General features: G+C 33.0%; 1 protein-coding gene across 7 annotated transcripts in view; it reads left to right on the forward strand.

Annotated features, from left to right (window-relative positions):
• Nucleotides 1–24,877, forward strand: part of LOC139513884 (formimidoyltransferase-cyclodeaminase-like) — a 35,639-nt gene extending 10,762 nt beyond the window's left edge. For 3 of the 7 annotated variants that reach the window (XM_071302818.1, XM_071302821.1, XM_071302825.1), the window contains 10 exons: nt 1,850–1,876; nt 3,727–3,864; nt 4,308–4,439; nt 4,647–4,708; nt 5,947–6,073; nt 10,599–10,760; nt 11,429–11,472; nt 12,786–12,924; nt 17,202–17,297; nt 22,175–24,877. In XM_071302818.1, coding sequence (XP_071158919.1) covers nt 1,850–1,876; nt 3,727–3,864; nt 4,308–4,439; nt 4,647–4,708; nt 5,947–6,073; nt 10,599–10,760; nt 11,429–11,472; nt 12,786–12,924; nt 17,202–17,297; nt 22,175–22,261 — 1,014 coding nt within the window. In that variant the 3' untranslated portion in view covers nt 22,262–24,877. Of the gene's footprint in view, nt 1–1,849; nt 1,877–3,726; nt 3,865–4,307; nt 4,440–4,646; nt 4,709–5,946; nt 6,074–10,598; nt 10,761–11,428; nt 11,473–12,785; nt 12,925–15,257; nt 15,354–17,201; nt 17,298–22,174 lie in introns of all 7 variants that reach the window. The other 4 variants (XM_071302819.1, XM_071302822.1, XM_071302824.1 and 1 more) reach the window with 3 other exon arrangements.
• The last annotated feature ends 2,317 nt before the right edge of the window (nt 24,878–27,194 follow it).

Here is a 27,194-nt window from a genome sequence, read left to right on the forward strand (position 1 = left end):
GTTGAGATGACCAATGATAATTTGTTTATCACTGTTTTAGCTATGCCGAAGTTGTCAATTTCAGTGACAATGGCACATGTTAGTTACTAGCGATAATTTTTCATATCAATCTACAAATGTGCCTTATTTGATAGAACTCTTGCTAATTCATCCAAAACAAATATCCAAGATAATTGTCAATTGTTTAATTATTATAGGATTACAAATTATATTTTTGTAGCAAAATGACTTAATTTTACACCTTTTTTACTTATCGATAAAGTTGCCTTTATCTTTTAAAATGCTTATAACATCTGGGTACTAAATAGTGGATCTTTACAGACCATCTCTGTTCACAAATTTTTGAAAAAGTTCATCAGTAGAATGTTATTGTTTCTTGTCAACCTTGTGAGTGTTTTGTGATTAGATCAACTAATACATGTACTATTGATAACATATTATCTTATTACTTTAATATAACACTAAATGATATGCTATTAAAGTCATTTATTATTTACTAACAGTTAAGAATATGTTCTTGAAGTCTCTTGATTTTACCAAACATAGAAGTTATATACACCAATTTTATGTTTCAGTATTTTACCATACTAATGATTGACCTGAACTGTGTTCCTCTTGACCTAATTACATTGATAAAACAATCTGTTAATATTTAGGATGTCATTCATTTCCTTATATGACACTTTACAAAATGATCGGAAAACATTTTATTTCCTTATTTTATGAATGCAAAACTGGTGTATAAAAATATAGGAGAAGGCTTATAAAATGTATTATATATGTGTGTATATTAAAATAGTTAGTTATATGAATGTTTATATAGATTATGTCGCTCATTGCTGAAATAAACCAAATTTTAGACTTGATAAGTTCTACAAAACAATGTCAACTTTGATATTTGTTTGCTTGATTGGAATATATAAGATAAACTTAGTTTGATTTACATCTAAAATTAATTAGAGAAAGTAAAAGAAGTTTTGTTTCACCTATAATGCAAAAAGAAGAATGGAAGTAAGGAATGCCAATTTGGCAACAGTGTAAACTATTTGTATAATTCTGTATATTATTGAAGGTGGAAGATTTGGAGTCATATGTCCATTGACCTTGACCTAATTATCATGGTGCAACCATTTCAAAAAACCTTTTTATATTTGGTACAAGGTCTACATATTTGTCATACAGGAATTAATCACCAAACCTTTATTCTGATTTTATGGTGTTTCCCTGGTCAATTTTCTTACTCAGATACTATCAGCAATAGGTCATATATGCATATGATTTTAAGGTGTCAAAATTCTTTTTGACAGGTTCATCTGACTTTGACATTATTTCCATGATTATACATTACAAATATGTGAACTTGACTGAAATTATAACTTTTAAGTCTTGATACAGTAATTCCCCTTTAATGACCAAATAAAGTGGCCAATGTTAGAGATGCAGGTCACAGGCTCTTAGGAAACTCTAGTTTATGTAAAAGACCTTTGTTAAGGTTATTTAATTAAAAACACTTTTACATAAAATCTATGAATTATTTTGTTGTCCAGTAATATAGTTAAATGTTTGTTTACAACTGAAAGGGGTGGAGGGTTGGGATCCTCTTATCGGGGCCTATTATAGCTGACTATGTGGTATGGGCTTTGCTTATTGTTGAAGGCCGTACGGTGACCTATAGTTGTTAATGTCTGTGCCATTTTGGTCTTTTGACGATAGTTGTCTCATTGTCAGTCATACCACATCTTCTTTTTATATACTTTATATATATTGTATAATTATTTGTATTACAAAACAGGATAGAATATCATGGTATCTAATCATAAACATGACTTATTTTGTACATATTTTTTAGCATTACGGAACAGGCTGGAATCCCGTGGTAATTAGACACTTATTGCAGTGTGCACTGCATGCTGATATAGCTATATTCACTGCTGGAATATAACCATTGCTTATATAATTTTATATCTTACAAAGACCTGTCTAAACCAATCCTTGACTTAACTAAATTCTTCTTTGACCTGAACCCCACTGAAGATACTTCACTTTTCTGACCTTTTTTAAACTGGTATCCTCTTCTGAACATCACTGAGTATTCTTCCGTTGTTTTTCATTTATATACAAGATTCCTGTTTAAATTTGATTCTAAACCAAGATTAAATATTGTAAAATAATTTGTCCTGTATATACCAAGCACTTAAACCTAAATCTCACTCTTACTGAGTATCTTTATTAAGACTGTTTGATGGACAGTGTGAAATCGATTTGGTTTAGACAGAGTTTCTGTAGAACTTCTCTCTAACATTCATTGGAATAAGTATGGAAACTCTGTGGATTTAATGAAAATAATTTAATGGATTGGTCACTTTTGATATGCAAACAGTTTATTTATTAATACTAATGTTTATCATGTTATTTTATATTTGTATTGATTAACAATAACATACTCATTTTTAACCTGTTGAAGTTTGATGTATAAGGTATTTTATTTTTATCCCATTGCACAAGGAAGAGAAAGGTATGACCCTTGGGAAATCCCATGTCATGCCTCTACTTGTTGTAATGGTATAAAAAAGTATTAATCAAGCTATATATTTTTGCTATAATGATACTGTATTAAGTTTTTTTAGCTTTGTAATATTTTTACAGTGTTACATGAATGGAATGGAGCTAAAGCTCGCCTATGTTGCTAGAATTTCTAATCTTATAGCATATCTTCTGTCTACAAATCTTATTGTAATTAATTTATTCATGCTTATGTTGTTTTGTATTTTTTGTTCAGTCTTTTAAAAAGCTATGGCATGCAATTATTCAGTTGTAGCCTTTCAATTAGTGTTTCAAAAGATACCCCCTAAATATTGAAACAATGGCCGTCTTTTCCCTCAGAGCTCTTCAGCTCTTTGATTTTTTATAATTTTCCTTGATATTAAATTACATCTTTGCACATTTTATTAAATTTGGATTTTTTGCTAAAATTCTTACAGAGGTAGGCATTGTGTCTTTTCTTAAAAATTTGATATTCATGGTCTATCAAGTGAAATTAAAATGTGTACGTAGTAAGTTAAGTTAGTAAACTGAATTTGTTTGAAGCACTTTTCAGGATTTACCTTCCAGGAGAATGTTAAAACCAAACTTTTAAAGCAAAGACAAATGAACATTAAGATTTTTTATAGGGACTCAAAAATTGTAGCCAAAACCAATATATGTCAACTTTTCCTGACTGCATCTTGTTTCCTATTGATTTATATATTCATTTACAGCATTTCCATTTTCACTATGGATTACATAATGATTTATCATTGAGTACCTATTCCATTAAGATCTTCACATGTTAAATATGATATTCCTGGAAACTACATTCCTCTGTCTTGAAGGACAAACAAAATTTCTCTGACAGGTTTAGTCAGTTTCAATAACACTACTGTTAGGATAGGAAGTTTATAGAATTTTGAAACAGTAAAAAATATTGTAATTTTATTAAAACCAGTTTCATAAAGTTTAAATAAATACCAAGCATATAGTTATTCTGTAAGCACATTTTTTTTTATTTTTCTTCTTTTGGCAGCTTAAAATTAATGTTTAAGTTAAATATCTCTATACAAATTGATTTCAATACAGAACTGTCACATTTCCCAAAAAGAAGAAGAATTTTAACTTACAAATCTTACTATTTTGTTATTATAAAAACTATGTTTTCACCTTCATGAGATGTTTTGTATAATTTAACAGAAAGGGCGATGTAAATCTGTGCAGGCCATAGGATGGTACTTAGAGGAGGCCAACATGGCTCAAGTTTCTACCAATATATCAGACTATAACGTGACACCCATACATAAAGTTTACGAAGAAGTGTGTAAAGATGCTGCGGTATGTAACTTGTCATCTAGCTTGTCTCCTGACTTGAATGATCAATGGACTTAATGAGTGACAGAGAGAAAATATAGCCATATTGTTCTCAATCAGCAAATAATTCAAATATTTATGCGTTTTATTCATTCTATTACTGGACCATGCATGAAATACTGGATAAGTTTTAAGTGCATTTCAAGATTGAAATTATTCCCCTCATATTATGAAAAATAGTAAAACTTATAGCAGCTAGTTCATTAAAATTTGGAAATGTTATAAAGAAACTTTAAGCACGATTGATGCTGGACCTTGTCTGTGAGGTTTGCAAATTGATAAAATAGAAATAACAAAGTCTGATTTTATTATTATTTACATGTAATGATAAGTATGGTAAAATCAAAATAATTTACCTTTGTATGGGTAAGCCCTTAATAATATACATTCTTTTTCATTCATTGCAGGAGTTAAATTTAGCAATTTGTGGCTCCCAGATTGTTGGTTTAGTCCCATTAGAGGCTTTAATGCAAGCTGCTGATTATTACATGGAAAAAGAAAATCTGTTTATTTTAGAAGAAGATCAGAAACTTAGATTGGTTTGTATTAATTTTGTAGTTACCTCCCTTGTTTTAACATCCCTTCAACAGAAAGGAAAAAATAAAAATGCAAGTACAAATCATCTCCCTTGATTTAACTTCCTTGTCACAGAATAGAAAACTTTGAGTAATAATTTAAAAAAAAACATTCTTGTTGGCCTTATGTTGTAGGTTCATTTATTTAAATGGCTGTTTCTATATTTACAGGTTATAAACAGAATGGGTCTAAACTCACTAGGAGCCTTTAGTCCTAAAGAAAGAATTATAGAGTAAGTACTTGAATCCAAAGGAGCTTTAATTAAGTTAAAATGGAATATGTATGTGTTATCCTTTTCTTTTCTTAAGATGTCTTACTATCTACTGTAGTTCAAAATAATGAGATATTCATCTTTGCTGCAATGTCTGATTAACAGATGCCTATGCAGTGACAACATTTACCAATTCTTCAATATTTCAGAAGCTAGAAAAGCTAGACAATAAATATTCAATATACTGTAGATTCATCAATATTAATTGAAAGCAGTTTTAATGGATTTCAGGCTTACAGGGGAATCACAAATTCAAATGTTCAACAAATTAAAACTTTACCATATGAATGTATATAGAGCTTGGCAAAGCCAGGAAAATAAATATCCATGAAAATTCATGTTTTCCTCAATCCATAATTTTTTTTTATCCATTAAAAGCCATAAATCCACAAAAAAAAGTTTTGGTTCATATAATGCTATGATGTGGTCGTTGTAAACAGAAGACACATTTGGTTTTCGGACAATAAATTGAGTTTAAATGAATGGATTTCTATGAAATTTAATAAGATGGTTCAATACCACCAAAAGGAAGGTTAGGATTGTTTTGGGGGATGATGGTTCCAACTGTTTAGGAATTAAGGACTAAAAAGGGTCACAAAACAAGCATTTTCTAGTTTCAGGTCAATAGCTTGTGTATAAGTATTGTGAATGCTCTGAAATTTCACCACAGGGTTCAATACCACATGTTAAAGTCTTGGATTCATTTTGGGGGTAAATGTCGAAACTAAAACAAAAGGGGGGGGGAGGGCTAAAAAAAAATGGGAGGGGGGATTTTTTTCCCCCTCAAGATTTTAAGAAATGAAAAAGAAAATTTATTCAAAAATTATTTTTTGGGGAAAAGGGCTCACAAATATTGGGTTTTTTTGGGGGAGGGGGCTCAATTTTTTTCCCTCAAGATTTAAGAAATTGTCAATTTTTCCGAGGAAAAAGTTGGGGGTCACAATTATTTTGGCTTATTCTTTGTATATTAAAAGTCTCAAATAAATTTACTATGTATTGCACAACATCAAAGTGTATTGCACAAAAGCAAGATATCTTCAATGGAATATAAGTTCAAGTCATATAACCAATTTCAAGTTCTTTGACTTCAGTTTTTCTGTGTCAGAGACCTATAATGTAATATTTACTTACAATCCTAATGAAGAAGATTATTTATATTGAGTTATAACATATTTTCATACAATTATATTTATTTTTAGATATATGATATCAGATGACAATGATGGTCCACTAGTCAGCATGGATGTTAAAGATTTTATATTAACTATTGGATCAAGGTCACCTACACCTGGTGGTGGCTCTGTGGCAGCACTGTTAGCTTCTCTAGTAAGTATAAGGTCAAGGTCATTTACACCTGGAGGTGGCTCAGTGGCAGCACTGTTAGCTTCTCTGCTAAATATAAGGTCAAGGTCAGCTACACCTGGAGGTGGCTCAGTGGCAACACTGTTAGCTGCTTTAGTAATTATAAGGCTAATGTCACCTACACCTGGAGGTGGCTCATTAGCAGCACTGTTAGCTTCTCTAGTAAGTATAAGGTCAAGGTCACCTACAACTGGAAGTGGCTCAGTGTTCTCTAGTAAGTATAAGGTCAAGGTCACCTACTACTGGAGGTGGCTTAGTGGCAGCACTTAGCTTCTCTAGTAGGTATAAGGTCAAGGTCACTTTTATCTGGTGGTGACTCAGTTGCAGCACTGTTAGCTTTTTAGCTCACCTGGCCCCAAGGGCCAAGTGAGCTTTTCTCACCACTTGGCGTCCGTCGTCGTCGTCGTCGTCCGGCGTCGTCCGTCGTCGTCGTTAACAATTTACATTTTGAACTTCTTCTAGAGAACCACTGAATGGAATGGAACCAAACATGGCATGAATGTTCCTTATGAGGTGCTGACCAAGTGTTGTTACTTTGTAGCCGATCCATCATCCAAGATGGCCGCCAGCGGGGGACTTAGTTTAACATAGGACGCTATGGGAAATGCATACAAATGACTTCTTTTAGAGAACCACTGAATGGAATGAAACCAAACATGGCATGAATGTTCCTTATGAGGTGCTGACCAAGTGTTGTTACTTTGTAGCCGATCCATCATCCAAGATGGCCGCCAGCCGGGGACTTAGTTTAACATAGGACCCAGGGCTCACGCTACCAGGCGACTTGGGGGAAGAAGTCGCCTTCCCGACCGTCACTTCGCTTTCCCCGACCCCCAAAAGCGAAAACAAGTCGCCCTGTTCTTGACGATAGTCGCTTTCAGTCGCTTCCGTCATCGGACATTTTCAATTTTTACCAAGTTGATGAAACATCAATTTTTTATTGATAATTAAAGAAACTCAGACATAAACGATTCATTATCTTTAGAAAAGACGTTGAAGCATTGTCTTCGTAGTGTGTAGCAGGTTATTTGATAAAAATACAACTTTTTATCACTTCTTGCATTTCTGCAAGTTCCGGTGCTTGTTACTCGAAAACGTACATTAACCTCAAATTCGGCGGCAACATAAGTTTGTTACTTCATTTAAACGTGATAAAAGTTGCCTCCAGTAAATTTTTAATCCATTTATTGCATTAAAAACGTCATGTTCCTTTCCAAATAACATGCCAAACATCGTTTATTTTTGTAAATTTTCTTGCATTCGTCCGCCATTGACCGATTTCTAAACTCCGGATCTGAACCGGACCAGCTATGACCGAAATCCGTACTTTTACAATAATTACTACGGACGCACTGATGGAACAACTGACAGAAGAATATTGATCCCAAAGGGAAAAATTACGCATTCCACACGCATTAAGAGACTTTTGGTAACATCTAATTGATTGGTGTATATAATTCCCTATATTTTTTATGGATTGTTTCAAACTATTGATTAAAGTTGCTTAACTCTGAGACTATTATACTATATCAATATATTCTGACACAGCTTAATAACTTTTATATTTTTTTTATGAGAAACACTGAATGTCATACACAAGATAATTTTTAATTAAATTGTAATTGATATATTATAATTTCTTTACATTTTTTAAAATAATTTTTTTTTTTTAGTGCTAGATATTTAGTTTGTAGTTTCTCACAAGAACCTTAGTAAAACTTAAACAACTTTTAATTTCAAATTTTACTTTAATTGTAATTTTTTTACTCAGATATGAATTGAACAATATTAAAAGAACATTATGTACATATGGCCCTTTATACTAATTGTAAAATCCAAACATTGTATCGCACCGCGCGAATGAGCACTTCTCTTTCAAATCTCACCACTTCTCCCTATCAGTTTCAAAAAGAGAAGTCACTTCTCCCTATAATTCTGAAGTAGTGTGAGCCCTGATAGGACCCTATGGGAAATGCATACAAATGACTTCTTTTAGAGAACCACTGAATGGAATAAAACCAAACATAGCATGAATTATCCTTATGGGGTGCTGACCAAGTGTTGTTACTTTGTAGCCGATCCATCATCCAAGATGGCCTCCAGCGGGGGACTTAGTTTAACATAGGACCCTATGGGAAATGCATACAAATGACTTCTTCTAGAGAACCACTAAATGGAATGAAACCAAACATTGCATGAACGTTCCTTATGGAGTGCTGACCAATTGTTGTTACTTTGTAGCTGATCCATTATCCAAGATGGCTGCCAGCAGGGGACTTAGTTTAACATAGGACCCTATTGGAAATGCATACAAATGACTTCTTCTAGTGAACCACTGAATGGAATGAAACCAAACATGGCATGAATGTTCTTTATGTGGTGCTGACCAAGTGTTGTTACTTTGTAGCCGATCCATCATCAAAGATGGCCCCCAGCAGGGGACTTAGTTTAACATAGGACTCTATGGGAAATGCATACAAATGACTTCTTTTAGAGAACCACTGAATGGAATAAAACCAAACATAGCATGAATGTTACTTATGGGGTGCTGACCAAGTGTTGTTACTTTGTAGCCGATCCATCATCCAAGATGGCCGTCAGCGGGGGACTTAGTTTAACATAGGACCCTATGGGAAATGCATACAAATGACTTCTTTTAGAGAACCACTGAATGGAATGAAACCATACATGGCATGAATGTTCCTTATGAGATGCTGACCAAGTGTTGTTACTTTGTTGCTGATCCATCATCCAAGATGGCCACCAGCCGGGGACTTAGTTTAACATAGGACCCTATGGGAAATGCATACAAATGACTTCTTTTAGAGAACCACTGAATGGAATAAAACCAAACATAGCATGAATGTTCCTTATGGGGTGCTGACCAAGTGTTGTTACTTTGTAGCCGATCCATCATCCAAGATGGCCGCCAGCGGGGGACTTAGTTTAACATACGACCCTATGGGAAATGCATACAAATGACTTCTTCTAGAGAACCACTAAATGGAATTAAACCAAACATAGCATGAATGTTCCTTATGGAGTGCTGACCAAGTGTTGTTACTTTGTAGCTGATCTATTATCCAAGATGGCGGCCAGCGGGGGACTTAGTTTAACATAGGACCCTATTGGAAATGCATACAAATCACTTCTTCTAGTGAACCACTGAATGGAATGAAACCAAACATGGCATGAATGTTCCTTATGTGGTGCTGACCAAGTGTTGTTACTTTGTAGCCGATCCATCATCCAAGATGGCCGCCAGCTTCGGACTTAGTTTAACATAGGACCCTATGGGAAATGCATACAAATGACTTCTTTTAGAGAACCACTGAATGGAATGAAATCAAACATCGCATGAATGTTCCTAATCTGGTGCTGACCAAGTGTTGTTTCTTTGTAGCTGATCCATTATCCAAGATTGCCGCCAGCAGGGGACTTAGTTTAACATAGGACCCTATGGGAAATGCATACAAATGACTTCTTTTAGAGAACCACTGAATGGAATAAAACCAAACATTGCATGAATGTTCCTTATGAGGTGCTGACCAAGTGTTGTTACTTTATAGCCGATCCATCATCCAAGATGGCCGCCAGCAGGGGACTTAGTTTAACATAGGACCCTATGGGAAATGCATACAAATGACTTCTTTTAGAGAACCACTGAATGGAATAAAACCAAACATGGCATGAATGTTCCTTATGAGGTGCTGACCAAGTGTTGTTACTTTGTAGCCGATCCGTCATCCAAGATGGCTGCCAGTGGGGGACTTTTGAATGAAATTAAACATGTTCCTTTCCTTATAAATGAGGTTGTGTTGTCACTTTTAGCCAAATTTTATATTTTTTTATATGATTTCAAAAACCCAAGTAGAATCAGGTGAGCGATACAGGCTCTTGAGAGCCTCTAGTTTAAGTAAGTATAAGGTCAATGTCATCTACACCTGGTGGTGGCTCAGTGGCAGCACTGTTAGCTTTTCTAGTGAGTATAAGGTCAAGGTGACTAACAACCTTGGTTAGCTATTAAAAACGGTGAATCAATGACAGAACTTTAAGGTTCTCTTTTAATTTTTTTTATCAAAGTTACCTAAAACTGATATTTTATAGGTACCAAACTTAGGGGTTGTTGTTTATTGAAATTTTTTATTGAATGCCACCATCTTAATATTTTTGTTTTGTTTCAAAAAGAACTTTAATTTAATCCTTATAAAAAAACTATCAAAATGTGGAGGCAATTAGATATGGGTTTCCTTTTCTAAATAAATGATTGCAACAAAGATACAATTGTCAAACTTTGTTAAAGAACAATGCCCAAAAACTTCCTATAAAAAGCTGTTAATGGTTGAGGACTATTAAGCTTTTAAAAAACCAATGTATATTAGTCTACATTTCCAATTTTAGATACCAGGTAACTGTTCAATGTTTTTTTTTCATCCACTAGTTTATCCCTTTAATGTCATGCTGAAAAAGATTATCTCTCTTTTTTCAGGGATCTGCTCTTGGTGCAATGGTTGGTTTTCTGACTTATGGAAACAAAAAGTTTTATGAACTTGATTCAAGAATGAGAAAGATTATACCACCATTGTATAAAACCATGAAAGACTTGATACAGTTTGTTGATGCTGATGCTGCTGCATTCAGTGAATATATGGTGAGTCGACTCAGATGTGATGAACTGTTCATACTGGTCTGCTTATTAAATGAAAGACATAGCATAACAAAACTTAAAATCTTACAATCACCTCTTATTGACTGGTAATTACATTACTGCCGACAGAATACATAAATCATATGAAATCTTTTTCTAAAAAGGTAATGATTGACTGTTCTTTCCATACACAGTATAATAGTAATTTATCATTAGGTTATTTGTCTATTGCCCATAACAGGTTGTAAATACCGTTCTACAATTCATAGTTGGAAAATGGTTAACAATCCTGTCATGGAAATTTTTTTTATTGATTTAGTCTTGAAATGCAATCATCTTGCTTATCTGTTCATCGAATGGATGTGTTTGCCTCAATTTTGCCAGTAACCTTTTGAACAATGACTTCATATTGGGTCATAGTGTGTGTGCTGGTTTTAGATTTGTGAGATAACTACTTTTGGTTGACAGATACTTTTAAATTAATCTACAAAATACAGCATGAAAATGAAACAAAAAAGACATTAACATTATCAATTCCTAAAAACTTATGGTATTGTTAAAGAAATTTTGATTGAAATTTTATATTACAATAATGATATATGTGTTCCATATTGGAATTTTGTAACAAGAATGACATTTTATATATAATATGTTTTCCTTTCAACCAACAGTTGGCATTAAAGTTACCACAAGACACAGAGGAAGATAAGGTTTTGTAAGTATGCAAATTTTCTCTCTTTTTTATATGACCGCAAAATATTTTGTGGTCATATATTGGTACATTGTATCACGTCGTCATCATCATCCTCGTCATCCGAAGACATTTGGTTTATGGACAATAACTTAGTATAAGTTAATAGAAATCTATGAAATTTGAACCCAAGGTTTAAGACCTCAAAAGAAGTTTGAGATAGAATTTGGGGGTTATGGTCCCAACAGTTTAGGAATAAGAAGTAAAAAAGGGGCCCAAATAAGCATTTTTCTTGTTTCCAGACAATAAATTGATGAATGGTGTATGGATCTCTCTGAAATTATACCAGAAGTTTCCATACCACAAAGGGATGGTAGGAATTGGCTTTTTGGATTATGGCTCAAATCATTTAGGATGTAGGGGCAAAAAAGGGAGAAAACAAGGGTTTCCTGGTTAATGAACAATTACTTAAGTACAAAACATACTTCAAATGCAGTTAAAGGGAGGTAATTTAAACACAACATTGAAAATTACCTCCCTTGCACTGCTTTTAAATTATGTATAAAGAAATGTTGCATTGTCTTAAGGTGATTAGCAGTCAATTTATTCTTAGAAGTTACTATTTTAAAAAGGCTGATGAAGGTAAAAACAAAAGGGGAGGGGGGTCAATTCCCAACAGCATAGTGTATTGCACAAAGGCATGAACATATGAATATAAATTCAAATCACATAACCAATTCAAGTTCTTTGACTACAGTTATTCTGTATCTGAAACCTGTAATGTGTCAAATATCTAATTACAATCCAAATTCAGACCTGTATCAAGTTCCACTATTGTGTCCATTTTTGCCCCAACTTTTTAGGGTTGGACTTCTGCGGTCGTATCCAGCTGGGTTCCACGAAGCAATTTGTTTACATTTCAATTTTTGAAGAATTATTTAATGTTTATTTTATGGATACTTATTTGACAGCTAATATGAAAATGGTATAAGGTTTTATTGGTTAAGTGATAAAACTCATGTAACAGGTACAAACAAAATTTTCATTTATCAAAAAAGCTTGCCATAGTTTGTATGAAAAATGAATTAAAGCTCCCTATAGCTAGTTGTAAGATATAGATTTGAAACAATAACTACTTCATGATTTCTATAACATCATTTATTAGAAAAATACAAATCACAACTATAAAATGTTTTCTGGAATCGAAAATTACTTTACCATCACAATATACACGAAATAATGCCTAGACTACATAGCAAACAATAATCGATCTATCATATTTTTGTCTTGATATAAGATCAGTACTTTGTTTTAAAAATTGTGTTTACATATTCCAGGAGAGCTGTAGCAATGCAAGAAGGACTTCATACTGCTATCAGGGTACCATTAACAGTATCCAGACTGGCTAATAGCATGTGGCCATTCTTAAAGGAACTAGCAGAAATAGGCAATATTAACTGTAAATCTGACCTACAGGTAAATAGCATTTGACCATTCTTAAAAGAACTAGCAGAAATAGGCAATATTTACTGTAAATCTGACCTACAGGTAAATAGCATGTGGCCATTCTTAAAAGAACTAGCAGAAATAGGCAATATTAACTGTAAATCAGACCTACAGGTAAATAGCATGTGGCCATTCTTAAAAGAACTAGCAGAAATAGGCAATATCAACTGTAAATGTGACCTACAGGTAACTAAAGGGATATAACTCTAGCTTTGTTGATGTCACCTTGAAATAATGTTTACATTATCATAGTAATGATATATATATCTAATTATACCCCACGCAACGAAGTTGCGGAGGGTATAATGTTTTTGACCCGTCCGTCCGTCAGTCATTCCGTCCGTTCGTCCGTCAGTCCTGTTTCTTGTCATCGCAACTCCTCTCAAACCACACAACAGAATTTCACGAAACCTTTTCAGATAATAAGGACATACTATGTAGTTGTGCATATCGACGGGAAATTGCGATTCAATTTTGTAGCTCACCTGTCCCGAAGGGACAAGTGAGCTTATGCCATCACTTGGCGTCCGTCGTCGTCCGTCGTCTGTCGTCTGTCGTCGTAAACTATTTCAAGAATCTTCTCCTCTGAAACTACTGGGCCAAATACTTTCAAACTTTAACTGAATGTTCCTTAGGGTATCTTATTTATAAATTGTATCCGAAGTTTTGATCTATCAACAAACATGGTCGCCATTGCTAAAAATAGAACATAGGGGTCAAATGCAGTTTTTGGCTTATAACTCAAAAACCAAAGCATTTAGAGCAAATCTGACGTTGGGTAATATTGTTTATCAGGTCAATTTCTATCTGCCCTGAAATTTTCAGATGAATCAGACAACCTGTTGTTGGGTTGCTGCCCCTGAATTGATAATTTTAAGGAAATTTTGCTGTTTTTGTTTATTATCTTGAATATAATTATAGATAGAAATAAACTGTAAACAGCAATAATGTTCAGCAAAGTAAGATCTTCAATTAAGTCAATTTTACCAAAATTTTCAATTGACCCCTTAAGGAGTTATTGCCCTTTAAAGACTTTTTTCACAATTTGTTCATCATGTTGACTTACTTTAAAAAATCTTCTCCTTTGAAACTGCTGTATCAATTTCAGCCAAACTTAGGCTAAATGAGTTTCAGAGTATCTAGTATAAATTTTATATTTTATTTCCTTGTATGTCAAGAAACATAGCTCCTATGGCTAAAATTGAACATAGGAGAAAATGATTATTTTTTTTGGCTTTTGAAGAAAATAGGACTATCCAATAAACATTTAAATAAATTGAAAAGCCAAAATAATCATTGATGAGAGATTTAACCAAAAGAATTAAGGTGAGCGATTCAGGCTCTTGAGAGCCTCTTGTTTTCTAGGAGTTACGCCCCTTTGAACTTATTTACTTCAATGTACTACTGCAACAGTTTGTCATCGCAACTCCTCTGAAACTACATAACAGAATTTCATGAAACCTTTTCAGATAATAAGGACATACTATGTAGATGTGCATATCGACAGGAAATCACGATTCAATTTTTTTTCTAGGAGTTACACCTCTTTGAACTTATTTGCTTTAAGGTACTACTTCAACAGTTTGTCATCTCAACTCCTCTGAAACCACACAACAGAATTTCATGAAACTTTGTAGATAATAAGGACATACTATGTAGATGTGCTTATCAACAGGAAATTACAATTCAATTTTTTTTCTAGGAGTTATGCCCCATTGAACTTATTTGCTTCAATGTACTTCTGCAACAGTTTGTCATCTCAACTCCTCTGAAAACACACAACAGAATTTCATGAAATTTTGTAGATAATAAGGACATACTATGTAGATGTGTATATTGACAGGAAATTATTATTCAGTATTTTTTCTTATACTTATTTAATTTCTCCAATGACAATGTGGGGACGTGGGGTATGTGAGCGTGCTCACTAAGGTTCTTTAATTTCAAAAAGAATAATATCAGCTATTTCTAGAACTATTTAGGCTTAATTGGAATAGACCACAATTATCATCTAAATGATAAGATGTGTTTTGCACCATATTATTGGCAGCATTTGTAAGTCAATTGGTCCTGATTTGAGGCCAATAAACCATATTGCTAAAAATATTGTCTATTCATGACTATATTACCCATGATGCAAATTATTAAACTTAAATAGCAGTTTCATAGATATTCTTGGAAGTTGTATGCAGTTTTTGTGTTAAAAGCTTTTGAATAAGATATTGTGAAATTTATTTTATCCAAAATATTTTCAACTGAGAATATTTTTGTTGTTTTAGTAAGTGTTTTTTTTTTATATCTAGGTTGGTGCCAAGACATTAGAAACTGCAGTATGGGGAACATATTATAACATACAAACAAACCTGACTGATGTACAAGACGAGGAAGTTAAATCTAAGGTAATTATCTAGGTTGGTGCCAAGACATTAGAAACTGCAGTATGGGGAACATATTATAACATACAAACAAACCTGACTGATGTACAAGACGAGGAAGTTAAATCTAAGGTAAATATCTAGGTTGGTGCCAAGACATTAGAAACTGCAGTATGGGGAACATATTATAACATACAAACAAACCTGACTGATGTACAAGACGAGGAAGTTAAATCTAAGGTAAATATCTAGGTTGGTGCCAAGACATTAGAAACTGCAGTATGGGGAACATATTATAACATACAAACAAACCTGACTGATGTACAAGACGAGGAAGTTAAATCTAAGGTAAATATCTAGGTTGGTGCCAAGACATTAGAAACTGCAGTATGGGGAACATATTATAACATACAAACAAACCTGACTGATGTACAAGACGAGGAAGTTAAATCTAAGGTAATTATCTAGGTTGGTGCCAAGACATTAGAAACTGCAGTATGGGGAACATATTATAACATACAAACAAACCTGACTGATGTACAAGATGAAGAAGTTAAATCTAAGGTAATTATCTAGGTTGGTGCCAAGACATTAGAAACTGCAGTATGGGGAACATATTATAACATACAAACAAACTTGACTGATGTACAAGACGAGGAAGTTAAATCTAAGGTAAATATCTAGGTTGGTGCCAAGACATTAGAAACTGCAGTATGGGGAACATATTATAACATACAAACAAACCTGACTGATGTACAAGACGAGGAAGTTAAATCTAAGGTAAATATCTAGGTTGGTGCCAAGACATTAGAAACTGCAGTATGGGGAACATATTATAACATACAAACAAACCTGACTGATGTACAAGACGAGGAAGTTAAATCTAAGGTAAATATCTAGGTTGGTGCCAAGACATTAGAAACTGCAGTATGGGGAACATATTATAACATACAAACAAACCTGACTGATGTACAAGACGAGGAAGTTAAATCTAAGGTAAATATCTAGGTTGGTGCCAAGACATTAGAAACTGCAGTATGGGGAACATATTATAACATACAAACAAACTTGACTGATGTACAAGACGAGGAAGTTAAATCTAAGGTAATTATCTAGGTTGGTGCCAAGACATTAGAAACTGCAGTATGGGGAACATATTATAACATACAAACAAACCTGACTGATGTACAAGACGAGGAAGTTAAATCTAAGGTAATTATCTAGGTTGGTGCCAAGACATTAGAAACTGCAGTATGGGGAACATATTATAACATACAAACAAACCTGACTGATGTACAAGACGAGGAAGTTAAATCTAAGGTAAATATCTAGGTTGGTGCCAAGACATTAGAAACTGCAGTATGGGGAACATATTATAACATACAAACAAACCTGAATGATGTACAAGACCAGGAAGTTAAATCTAAGGTAATTATCTAGGTTGGTGCCAAGACATTAGAAACTGCAGTATGGGGAACATATTATAACATACAAACAAACCTGACTGATGTACAAGATGAAGAAGTTAAATCTAAGGTAATTATCTAGGTTGGTGCCAAGACATTAGAAACTGCAGTATGGGGAACATATTATAACATACAAACAAACCTGACTGATGTACAAGATGAAGAAGTTAAATCTAAGGTAATTATCTAGGTTGGTGCCAAGACATTAGAAACTGCAGTATGGGGAACATATTATAACATACAAACAAACCTGACTGATGTACAAGACGAGGAAGTTAAATCTAAGGTAATTATCTAGGTTGGTGCCAAGACATTAGAAACTGCAGTATGGGGAACATATTATAACATACAAACAAACCTGACTGATGTACAAGATGAAGAAGTTAAATCTAAGGTAATTATCTAGGTTGGTGCCAAGACATTAGAAACTGCAGTATGGGGAACATATTATAACATACAAACAAACCTGACTGATGTACAAGATGAGGAAGTTAAATCTAAGGTAAATATCTAGGTTGGTGCCAAGACATTAGAAACTGCAGTATGGGGAACATATTATAACATACAAACAAACCTGACTGATGTATAAGACGAGGAAGTTAAATCTAAGGTAATTATCTAGGTTGGTGCCAAGACATTAGAAACTGCAGTATGGGGAACATATTATAACATACAAACAAACCTGACTGATGTACAAGACGAGGAAGTTAAATCTAAGGTAATTATCTAGGTTGGTGCCAAGACATTAGAAACTGCAGTATGGGGAACATATTATAACATACAAACAAACCTGACTGATGTACAAGACGAGGAAGTTAAATCTAAGGTAATTATCTAGGTTGGTGCCAAGACATTAGAAACTGCAGTATGGGGAACATATTATAACATACAAACAAACCTGACTGATGTACAAGATGAAGAAGTTAAATCTAAGGTAATTATCTAGGTTGGTGCCAAGACATTAGAAACTGCAGTATGGGGAACATATTATAACATACAAACAAACCTGACTGATGTACAAGACGAGGAAGTTAAATCTAAGGTAATTATCTAGGTTGGTGCCAAGACATTAGAAACTGCAGTATGGGGAACATATTATAACATACAAACAAACCTGACTGATGTACAAGATGAAGAAGTTAAATCTAAGGTAATTATCTAGGTTGGTGCCAAGACATTAGAAACTGCAGTATGGGGAACATATTATAACATACAAACAAACCTGACTGATGTACAAGATGAGGAAGTTAAATCTAAGGTAAATATCTAGGTTGGTGCCAAGACATTAGAAACTGCAGTATGGGGAACATATTATAACATACAAACAAACCTGACTGATGTACAAGATGAGGAAGTTAAATCTAAGGTAAATATCTAGGTTGGTGCCAAGACATTAGAAACTGCAGTATGGGGAACATATTATAACATACAAACAAACCTGACTGATGTACAAGACGAGGAAGTTAAATCTAAGGTAATTATCTAGGTTGGTGCCAAGACATTAGAAACTGCAGTATGGGGAACATATTATAACATACAAACAAACCTGAATGATGTACAAGACGAGGAAGTTAAATCTAAGGTAAATATCTAGGTTGGTGCCAAGACATTAGAAACTGCAGTATGGGGAACATATTATAACATACAAACAAACCTGACTGATGTACAAGACGAGGAAGTTAAATCTAAGGTAATTATCTAGGTTGGTGCCAAGACATTAGAAACTGCAGTATGGGGAACATATTATAACATACAAACAAACCTGACTGATGTACAAGACGAGGAAGTTAAATCTAAGGTAATTATCTAGGTTGGTGCCAAGACATTAGAAACTGCAGTATGGGGAACATATTATAACATACAAACAAACCTGACTGATGTACAAGACGAGGAAGTTAAATCTAAGGTAATTATCTAGGTTGGTGCCAAGACATTAGAAACTGCAGTATGGGGAACATATTATAACATACAAACAAACCTGACTGATGTACAAGATGAAGAAGTTAAATCTAAGGTAATTATCTAGGTTGGTGCCAAGACATTAGAAACTGCAGTATGGGGAACATATTATAACATACAAACAAACCTGACTGATGTACAAGACCAGGAAGTTAAATCTAAGGTAATTATCTAGGTTGGTGCCAAGACATTAGAAACTGCAGTATGGGGAACATATTATAACATACAAACAAACCTGACTGATGTACAAGACGAGGAAGTTAAATCTAAGGTAAATATCTAGGTTGGTGGCAAGACATTAGAAACTGCAGTATGGGGAACATATTATAACATACAAACAAACCTGACTGATGTACAAGATGAAGAAGTTAAATCTAAGGTAATTATCTAGGTTGGTGCCAAGACATTAGAAACTGCAGTATGGGGAACATATTATAACATACAAACAAACTTGACTGATGTACAAGATGAAGAAGTTAAATCTAAGGTAATTATCTAGGTTGGTGCCAAGACATTAGAAACTGCAGTATGGGGAACATATTATAACATACAAACAAACCTGACTGATGTACAAGACGAGGAAGTTTAATCTAAGGTAATTATCTAGGTTGGTGCCAAGACATTAGAAACTGCAGTATGGGGAACATATTATAACATACAAACAAACCTGACTGATGTACAAGACGAGGAAGTTAAATCTAAGGTAATTATCTAGGTTGGTGGCAAGACATTAGAAACTGCAGTATGGGGAACATATTATAACATACAAACAAACCTGACTGATGTACAAGATAAGGAAGTTAAATCTAAGGTAAATATCTAGGTTGGTGCCAAGACATTAGAAAGTGCAGTATGGGGAACATATTATAACATACAAACAAACCTGACTGATGTACAAGACGAGGAAGTTAAATCTAAGGTAATTATCTAGGTTGGTGCCAAGACATTAGAAACTGCAGTATGGGGAACATATTATAACATACAAACAAACCTGACTGATGTACAAGACCAGGAAGTTAAATCTAAGGTAATTATCTAGGTTGGTGCCAAGACATTAGAAACTGCAGTATGGGGAACATATTATAACATACAAACAAACTTGACTGATGTACAAGACGAGGAAGTTAAATCTAAGGTAAATATCTAGGTTGGTGCCAAGACATTAGAAACTGCAGTATGGGGAACATATTATAACATACAAACAAACCTGACTGATGTACAAGACGAGGAAGTTAAATATAAGGTAATTATCTAGGTTGGTGCCAAGACATTAGAAACTGCAGTATGGGGAACATATTATAACATACAAACAAACCTGACTGATGTACAAGACGAGGAAGTTTAATCTAAGGTAAATATCTAGGTTGGTGCCAAGACATTAGAAACTGCAGTATGGGGAACATATTATAACATACAAACAAACCTGACTGATGTACAAGACGAGGAAGTTAAATCTAAGGTAATTATCTAGGTTGGTGCCAAGACATTAGAAACTGCAGTATGGGGAACATATTATAACATACAAACAAACCTGAATGATGTACAAGACGAGGAAGTTAAATCTAAGGTAATTATCTAGGTTGGTGCCAAGACATTAGAAAGTGCAGTATGGGGAACATATTATAACATACAAACAAACCTGACTGATGTACAAGACGAGGAAGTTAAATCTAAGGTAAATATCTAGGTTGGTGCCAAGACATTAGAAACTGCAGTATGGGGAACATATTATAACATACAAACAAACCTGACTGATGTACAAGACGAGGAAGTTAAATCTAAGGTAAATATCTAGGTTGGTGCCAAGACATTAGAAACTGCAGTATGGGGAACATATTATAACATACAAACAAACCTGACTGATGTACAAGACGAGGAAGTTAAATCTAAGGTAATTATCTAGGTTGGTGCCAAGACATTAGAAACTGCAGTATGGGGAACATATTATAACATGCAAACAAACCTGACTGATGTACAAGACGAGGAAGTTAAATCTAAGGTAATTATCTAGGTTGGTGGCAAGACATTAGAAACTGCAGTATGGGGAACATATTATAACATACAAACAAACCTGACTGATGTACAAGACGAGGAAGTTAAATCTAAGGTAAATATCTAGGTTGGTGCCAAGACATTAGAAACTGCAGTATGGGGAACATATTATAATATACAAACAAACCTGACTGATGTACAAGACGAGGAAGTTAAATCTAAGGTAATTATCTAGGTTGGTGCCAAGACATTAGAAACTGCAGTATGGGGAACATATTATAACATACAAACAAACCTGACTGATGTACAAGACCAGGAAGTTAAATCTAAGGTAATTATCTAGGTTGGTGGCAAGACATTAGAAACTGCAGTATGGGGAACATATTATAACATGCAAACAAACCTGACTGATGTACAAGACGAGGAAGTTAAATCTAAGGTAAATATCTAGGTTGGTGCCAAGACATTAGAAACTGCAGTATGGGGAACATATTATAACATACAAACAAACCTGACTGATGTACAAGACGAGGAAGTTAAATCTAAGGTAAATATCTAGGTTGGTGCCAAGACATTAGAAACTGCAGTATGGGGAACATATTATAACATACAAACAAACCTGACTGATGTACAAGACGAGGAAGTTAAATCTAAGGTAAATATCTAGGTTGGTGCCAAGACATTAGAAACTGCAGTATGGGGAACATATTATAACATACAAACAAACCTGACTGATGTACAAGACGAGGAAGTTAAATCTAAGGTAAATATCTAGGTTGGTGCCAAGACATTAGAAACTGCAGTATGGGGAACATATTATAACATACAAACAAACCTGACTGATGTACAAGACGAGGAAGTTAAATCTAAGGTAATTATCTAGGTTGGTGCCAAGACATTAGAAACTGCAGTATGGGGAACATATTATAACATACAAACAAACCTGACTGATGTACAAGACGAGGAAGTTAAATCTAAGGTAATTATCTCAGTTGGTTAATCAGGGGTGACACACTAGCTCTAGTATGGTCAAATTACTACAAACTGTTGTTGGCCTGGAATTGGTGAAAGTTACACCATTTCAATGTATAAAATAGGTCGTATCATGAGCTCTTTGCAGACCTCTTTATTCCCTATGTTGACTTGACACTTTCTCAAATAAAAGCTCAAAAGAATGCACTCATATCTGGTCAGTAGTCCAAAAGTCATGGGTTATAATGTGTTAATATTGGAAACATACCTACTTCCTGTTTGCTGTTTCTTTGAATTTGTTCATTTACTTCAAATTATTTTTCTCACTTTCCTAATAAATTAATCACCTGCAAGCAATCATATTAGGTCATCAGCTCAAAAATGATGAGTTGAAACATGCTTGTTCTAAATGATTTATAAGGATTCAACTATTGTAACTGGTATTTGTAATTTTAGGTGACTGAAGAAATAGATGCAGCAATAAAATTAGCTGTTGAATCTTGTGCTGAAGTTCTGAAGATCTGTGATGAAAGGAAAGCTTAATTTGGACAAAACAGTATTTTACAGTGTTAGAGCTTTGTTTGAATCTGTGACTATACTTGATTGTGTTGCATTCCTGTCAGCTTTTTGTAAAAGCTTTTTGTTATATAGACTATTTCATACATGTTAATTATAAAATTATGATAGAATAATTGGGATTTGACTAAAAGTTAATAATTATGAAGAGCTCAATTTCTTTATTAAGATTTAAAATACTAATTTATGTTAATGAGAATATATACTGTTTACATTTACCAAAAGAAATTCTTTTTATGTTATGTTTTTAATTGTTTAAGATGTAAATTGGCTTGAAATATGGTTTATTAGCCTTTTTTATTTGTGTATTTATATAGATGCTCTTTTGAGTTTGATTTAAAACTAATTTTCAGGAAAGTGCTTATATATATCCCGCCAGAGACAAATTTGGTTGTTTTGGCAAAATGGTTATACTATTTATATATGTAATGATTATTTTAAAATCGCTAAAGAATAATAGCAGGTGAAATTCTAATTATTGTCATTTCTTTTCAAGGAAATATTGTTATGAAATATTCAAAATATCAAAATAAAGATTGCACAGTGCCAGCTTATGTATTAATTTTTTTAATACCAAATGTTAGAAGGAAAAATACAATTCATTATTTTTGATTTTACATAAGAAATGTATATATAGAGAGCAAACATTATTCATCACAATTTGTGCCATAATTCTTCAACATTTATATGACAGAAATACACCAGAGAGAGAAAAAAAAGTGATGGTTCAACAAGTTACTCAAACTATATTTTTGATAATAATCAGATAACTTTTTCAGAAACCAAATTACTTTGCATATTACAATTTATCTAACCACAATTAATTGACGCTATTGTTTGAAAATCCATGGTGAAAGATATACTTATGTTAATGTTGAATTATGAGTTATAAATAAACCTTCAGCATACCTTTATTTTTATGTAATGGTAGACAACTGTTGTTAAATATACATGTATTTAAGATTTTAATGAAGAAGTGTTAAGTTTTTGCAAAGATATATTCTGAAATACACTTTATATTTTTATTTTTGTACACATTTGAAATAATTGCTTTTATTTTTTTGTTTTACTGTTCCAGAATAGTCCAAATTAGGTAAATTTCAAATGTTCTTACATGAACATAAATCTTTTAATGTCAAATTTTGGGTATTCAAAACATGGAATTAAAAGTGCATGGTTTCATAAAAAGGGATGACACAATTTTTTGACCCATTGACCTTTTATGTTTTAATGGAAACTGTGTGAACACCTACAAACATGTTTTCAATTTCTATTGTAAAATGATAGATATAGTAAAGATATAATAAAGATATAATAAAGATATAATAAAAAGTTAGTCTAGATCAGAAAAACACATGTTATAAGTGTGGAATAATGTGCAATGGTATGACATAACCACTGGTATAAAACTAAATGGTTAATAATTATAGATAAACATGTATTAATTTATGTTCTTTTAGCAATATATTTTCATCTAACATACACTAATACTTAATAAAATGTATATTTATATATATATGTGTGATACTCCAACAGTATTTCCATAATTGACAATTTCTCAAGTGTATCTAATTAACTTTTTGTCACAAATATTCAATAGGTCAACAGTACATGATTGACTCTAGATTTGGAAATTAAATGTTTTTGTAAGGCTTTAGATTTAATGTTACCAAATATATTTTTTAGATGATTAGATTTAAAATGATCCGTCCAATAAATATTGTACCTTTATGCTGATTCATCAAAACCTGTTTATGTAGTTAGATTTTATTGTTTGTAAATATTATTAGTCTGGCTTAAAGGAGGTAGTAACTAATTAAAACTTTGTGTGATTTGACCTTGTCAATATTTCAAGGTTACAGAACAGATGTAGTGTCACACAATGACTTTATTTGTGCTTTCATCTTTGTTTCTGTAGACTAGAGTTGGGAGAGGGGTTTAACAACAACACGCATATAGATCTGATTAATTCAATATCTCATCACTGAAAGATATATCAAATTTGAGAATGTATTTTTATTAAAGGTCAAACAAAATAATGGATTTTACAGTTATACTCAATACAACTGAAATTGTTAGCAATTAGAAACTCCTCATGCAAATTGATCTGCCTTTAATGCATTTCTTTTTTCACTATTTTCAAAAATGGTTTAAAATTTTTGAAATCAGAATTAACCATCAAAACAATTCAATACTTATATCAAATTTAATAAATAATACAAAGTTCTAGTTAAAGATGTCAGTTGGTTCATCTACAGCACTTCAATTTTAATTCACACACATTTACTGTTTTGTTGTTATTCAAGAATGGTTTATTATTGATGACATATTTTTGATTTATTATTGCTGATTATTCAATATTTAGAAGGTTGTGGCTGTGTTATTTTAGTACTTGCTCAAGTTTGTTTTTTACTTCCTGTTTTTATTGGCCGTCATAGAAATCTTTTTGATTAATTTACATGCAGTTTTTTTATTACATTCCAAATAAACACAATTGTGATAAATTATAGATTTTTAAGCATTTATTTATGTAATTTAACTTTGTGTTGTTACTGACCAAAATAAATTATTTGTGGAATAAAAGTTATTGCCTAATTTGTTATATTGTAAAGTTTATTATACATTCTCACTGGCATATTCTCATCTTTTTTTTATCATATGCCATCTGTTCAAATCCAATCTACATGCACTGAAACTTTTCCAGCGAGGAGTACCTATATATATGAATAATGTTTAGCTTTGAACTTCATAAGATCTAGCCATATGGCACCTGCTACTGAAAATAGAACATATCTGTTAAGTAAAGACAGAAACTGCACAAGAGATATTCAAACTCATAGTTGATAACCATCTGAAAAATCATCAATATTGTATTAAACTCCTGAGCCTTATGATAAATAGTTTCCATGGTAATTTCCTTTCTGAGTAATATTGGTCAGATAGTCAAATTATATTCTGAAAAGAAGGATAGAATTTTTCAAATAGTTTTTTTCTTGCCTACAAAGAAAATAGCTGAGGAGATATTAGTGATTTTAACAGTCCATTGTCATGACAGCATACTAAATAAGGACAGAAATTTAGCATTTCAGTTGTAATACCACCATTAATTTTCATCTAAAAATTGACAATTTGGGTTTGTTAACAACAATTCTTTATGGAAAAATAAATGATTTCAGCTTCCCAATTGTGATCTACTATTTCTATATAACAACATTCCAGCAGGGCTTATGGATTAAATATCTCCAGAGTTTTAATATGATGTCATGAAGGAAGCTACAGAACCAATGGTTCTAATTGGTTAATTTGCATTTATCCCTTTAAAAGTTTTATGGACAATACTTGAGTTGATAATGGAATATCAGTGGCTCATGTACAGATGACCTAGTATATGTTTTTGGTTGGGTTCGAATTGCTCAATCTTTTAAATTTTCCTTGTGACCTTTAATGACCTTAATGTTTATCTTTTTATACGACCGCAAAATTTGAAAAAATTTTCGTCGTATATTGCTATCACGTTGGCGTCGTCGTCGTCTGCGTCATCGTCGTCGTTGTCGTCGTCCGAATACTTTTAGTTTTCGCACTCTAACTTTAGTAAAAGTGAATGGAAATCTATGAAATTTTAACACAAGGTTTATGACCACAAAAGGAAGGTTGGTATTGATTTTGGGAGTTTTGGTCCCAACATTTTAGGAATTAGGGGCCAAAAAGGGCCCAAATAAGCATTTTCTTGGTTTTCGCACTATAACTTTAGTTTAAGTTAATAGAAATCTATGAAATTTTGACACAAGGTTTATGACCACAAAAGAACGGTTGGGATTGATTTTGGGAGTTTTGGTTTCAACAGTTTAGGAATTAGGGGCCAAAAAAGGGCCCAAATAAGCATTATTCTTGGTTTTCGCACAATAACTTTAGTTTAAGTAAATAGAAATCAATGAAATTTAAACACAATGTTAATGACTACAAAAGGAAGGTTGGTATTGATTTTGGGAATTTAGGTCCCAACAGTTTAGGAATTAGGGGCCAAAAAGGGACCCAAATAAGCATTTTTCTTGGTTTTCGCACCATAACGTTAGTATAAGTAAATAGAAATCTATGAAATTTAAACACAAGGTTTATGACCATAAAAGGAAGGTTGGTATTGATTTTTGGAGTTTTGGTCCCAACATAATAAGGGGCCCAAAGGGTCCAAAATTAAACTTTGTTTGATTTCATCAAAATTGAATAATTGGGGTTCTTTGATATGCCGAATCTAACTGTCATGACTGTGTATGTAGATTCTTAACTTTTGGTCCCGTTTTCAAATTGGTCTACATTAAGGTCCAAAGAGTCCAAAATTAAACTTAGTTTGATTTTGACAAAAAATGAATCAGTTAGGTTCTTTGATATGCTGAATCTAAAAATGTACTTAGATTCTTGATTATTGGCCCAGTTTTCAAGTTGGTCCAAATCGGGGTCCAAAATTAAACTTTGTTTGATTTCATCAAAAATTCAATAAATGGGGTTCTTTGATATACCAAATCTAACTGTGTATGTAGATTCTTCATTTTTGGTCCTGTTTTCAAATTGGTCTACACATAAGTCCAAAGGGTCCAAAATTAAACTTAGTCTGATTTTAACAAAAATTGAAATCTTGGGGTTCTTTGATATGCTGAATCCAAAAATGTACTTAGATTTTTTATTATGGGCCCAGTTTTCAAGTTGGTCCAAATCAGGATCTAAAATTATTATATTAAGTATTGTGCAATAGCAAGTCTTTTCAATTGCACAGTATTGCGCAATGGCAAGAAATATCTAATTGCACAATATTGTGAAATAGCAAATTTTTTTTAATTAGAGTTATCTTTCTTTGTCCAGAATAGTAAGCAAGAAATATCTAATTGCAAAATATTGTGCAATAGCA

Source organism: Mytilus edulis, chromosome 2, assembly GCF_963676685.1.
Source record: "Mytilus edulis chromosome 2, xbMytEdul2.2, whole genome shotgun sequence".
In the NCBI taxonomy this organism is placed as follows: domain Eukaryota; kingdom Metazoa; phylum Mollusca; class Bivalvia; order Mytilida; family Mytilidae; genus Mytilus; species Mytilus edulis.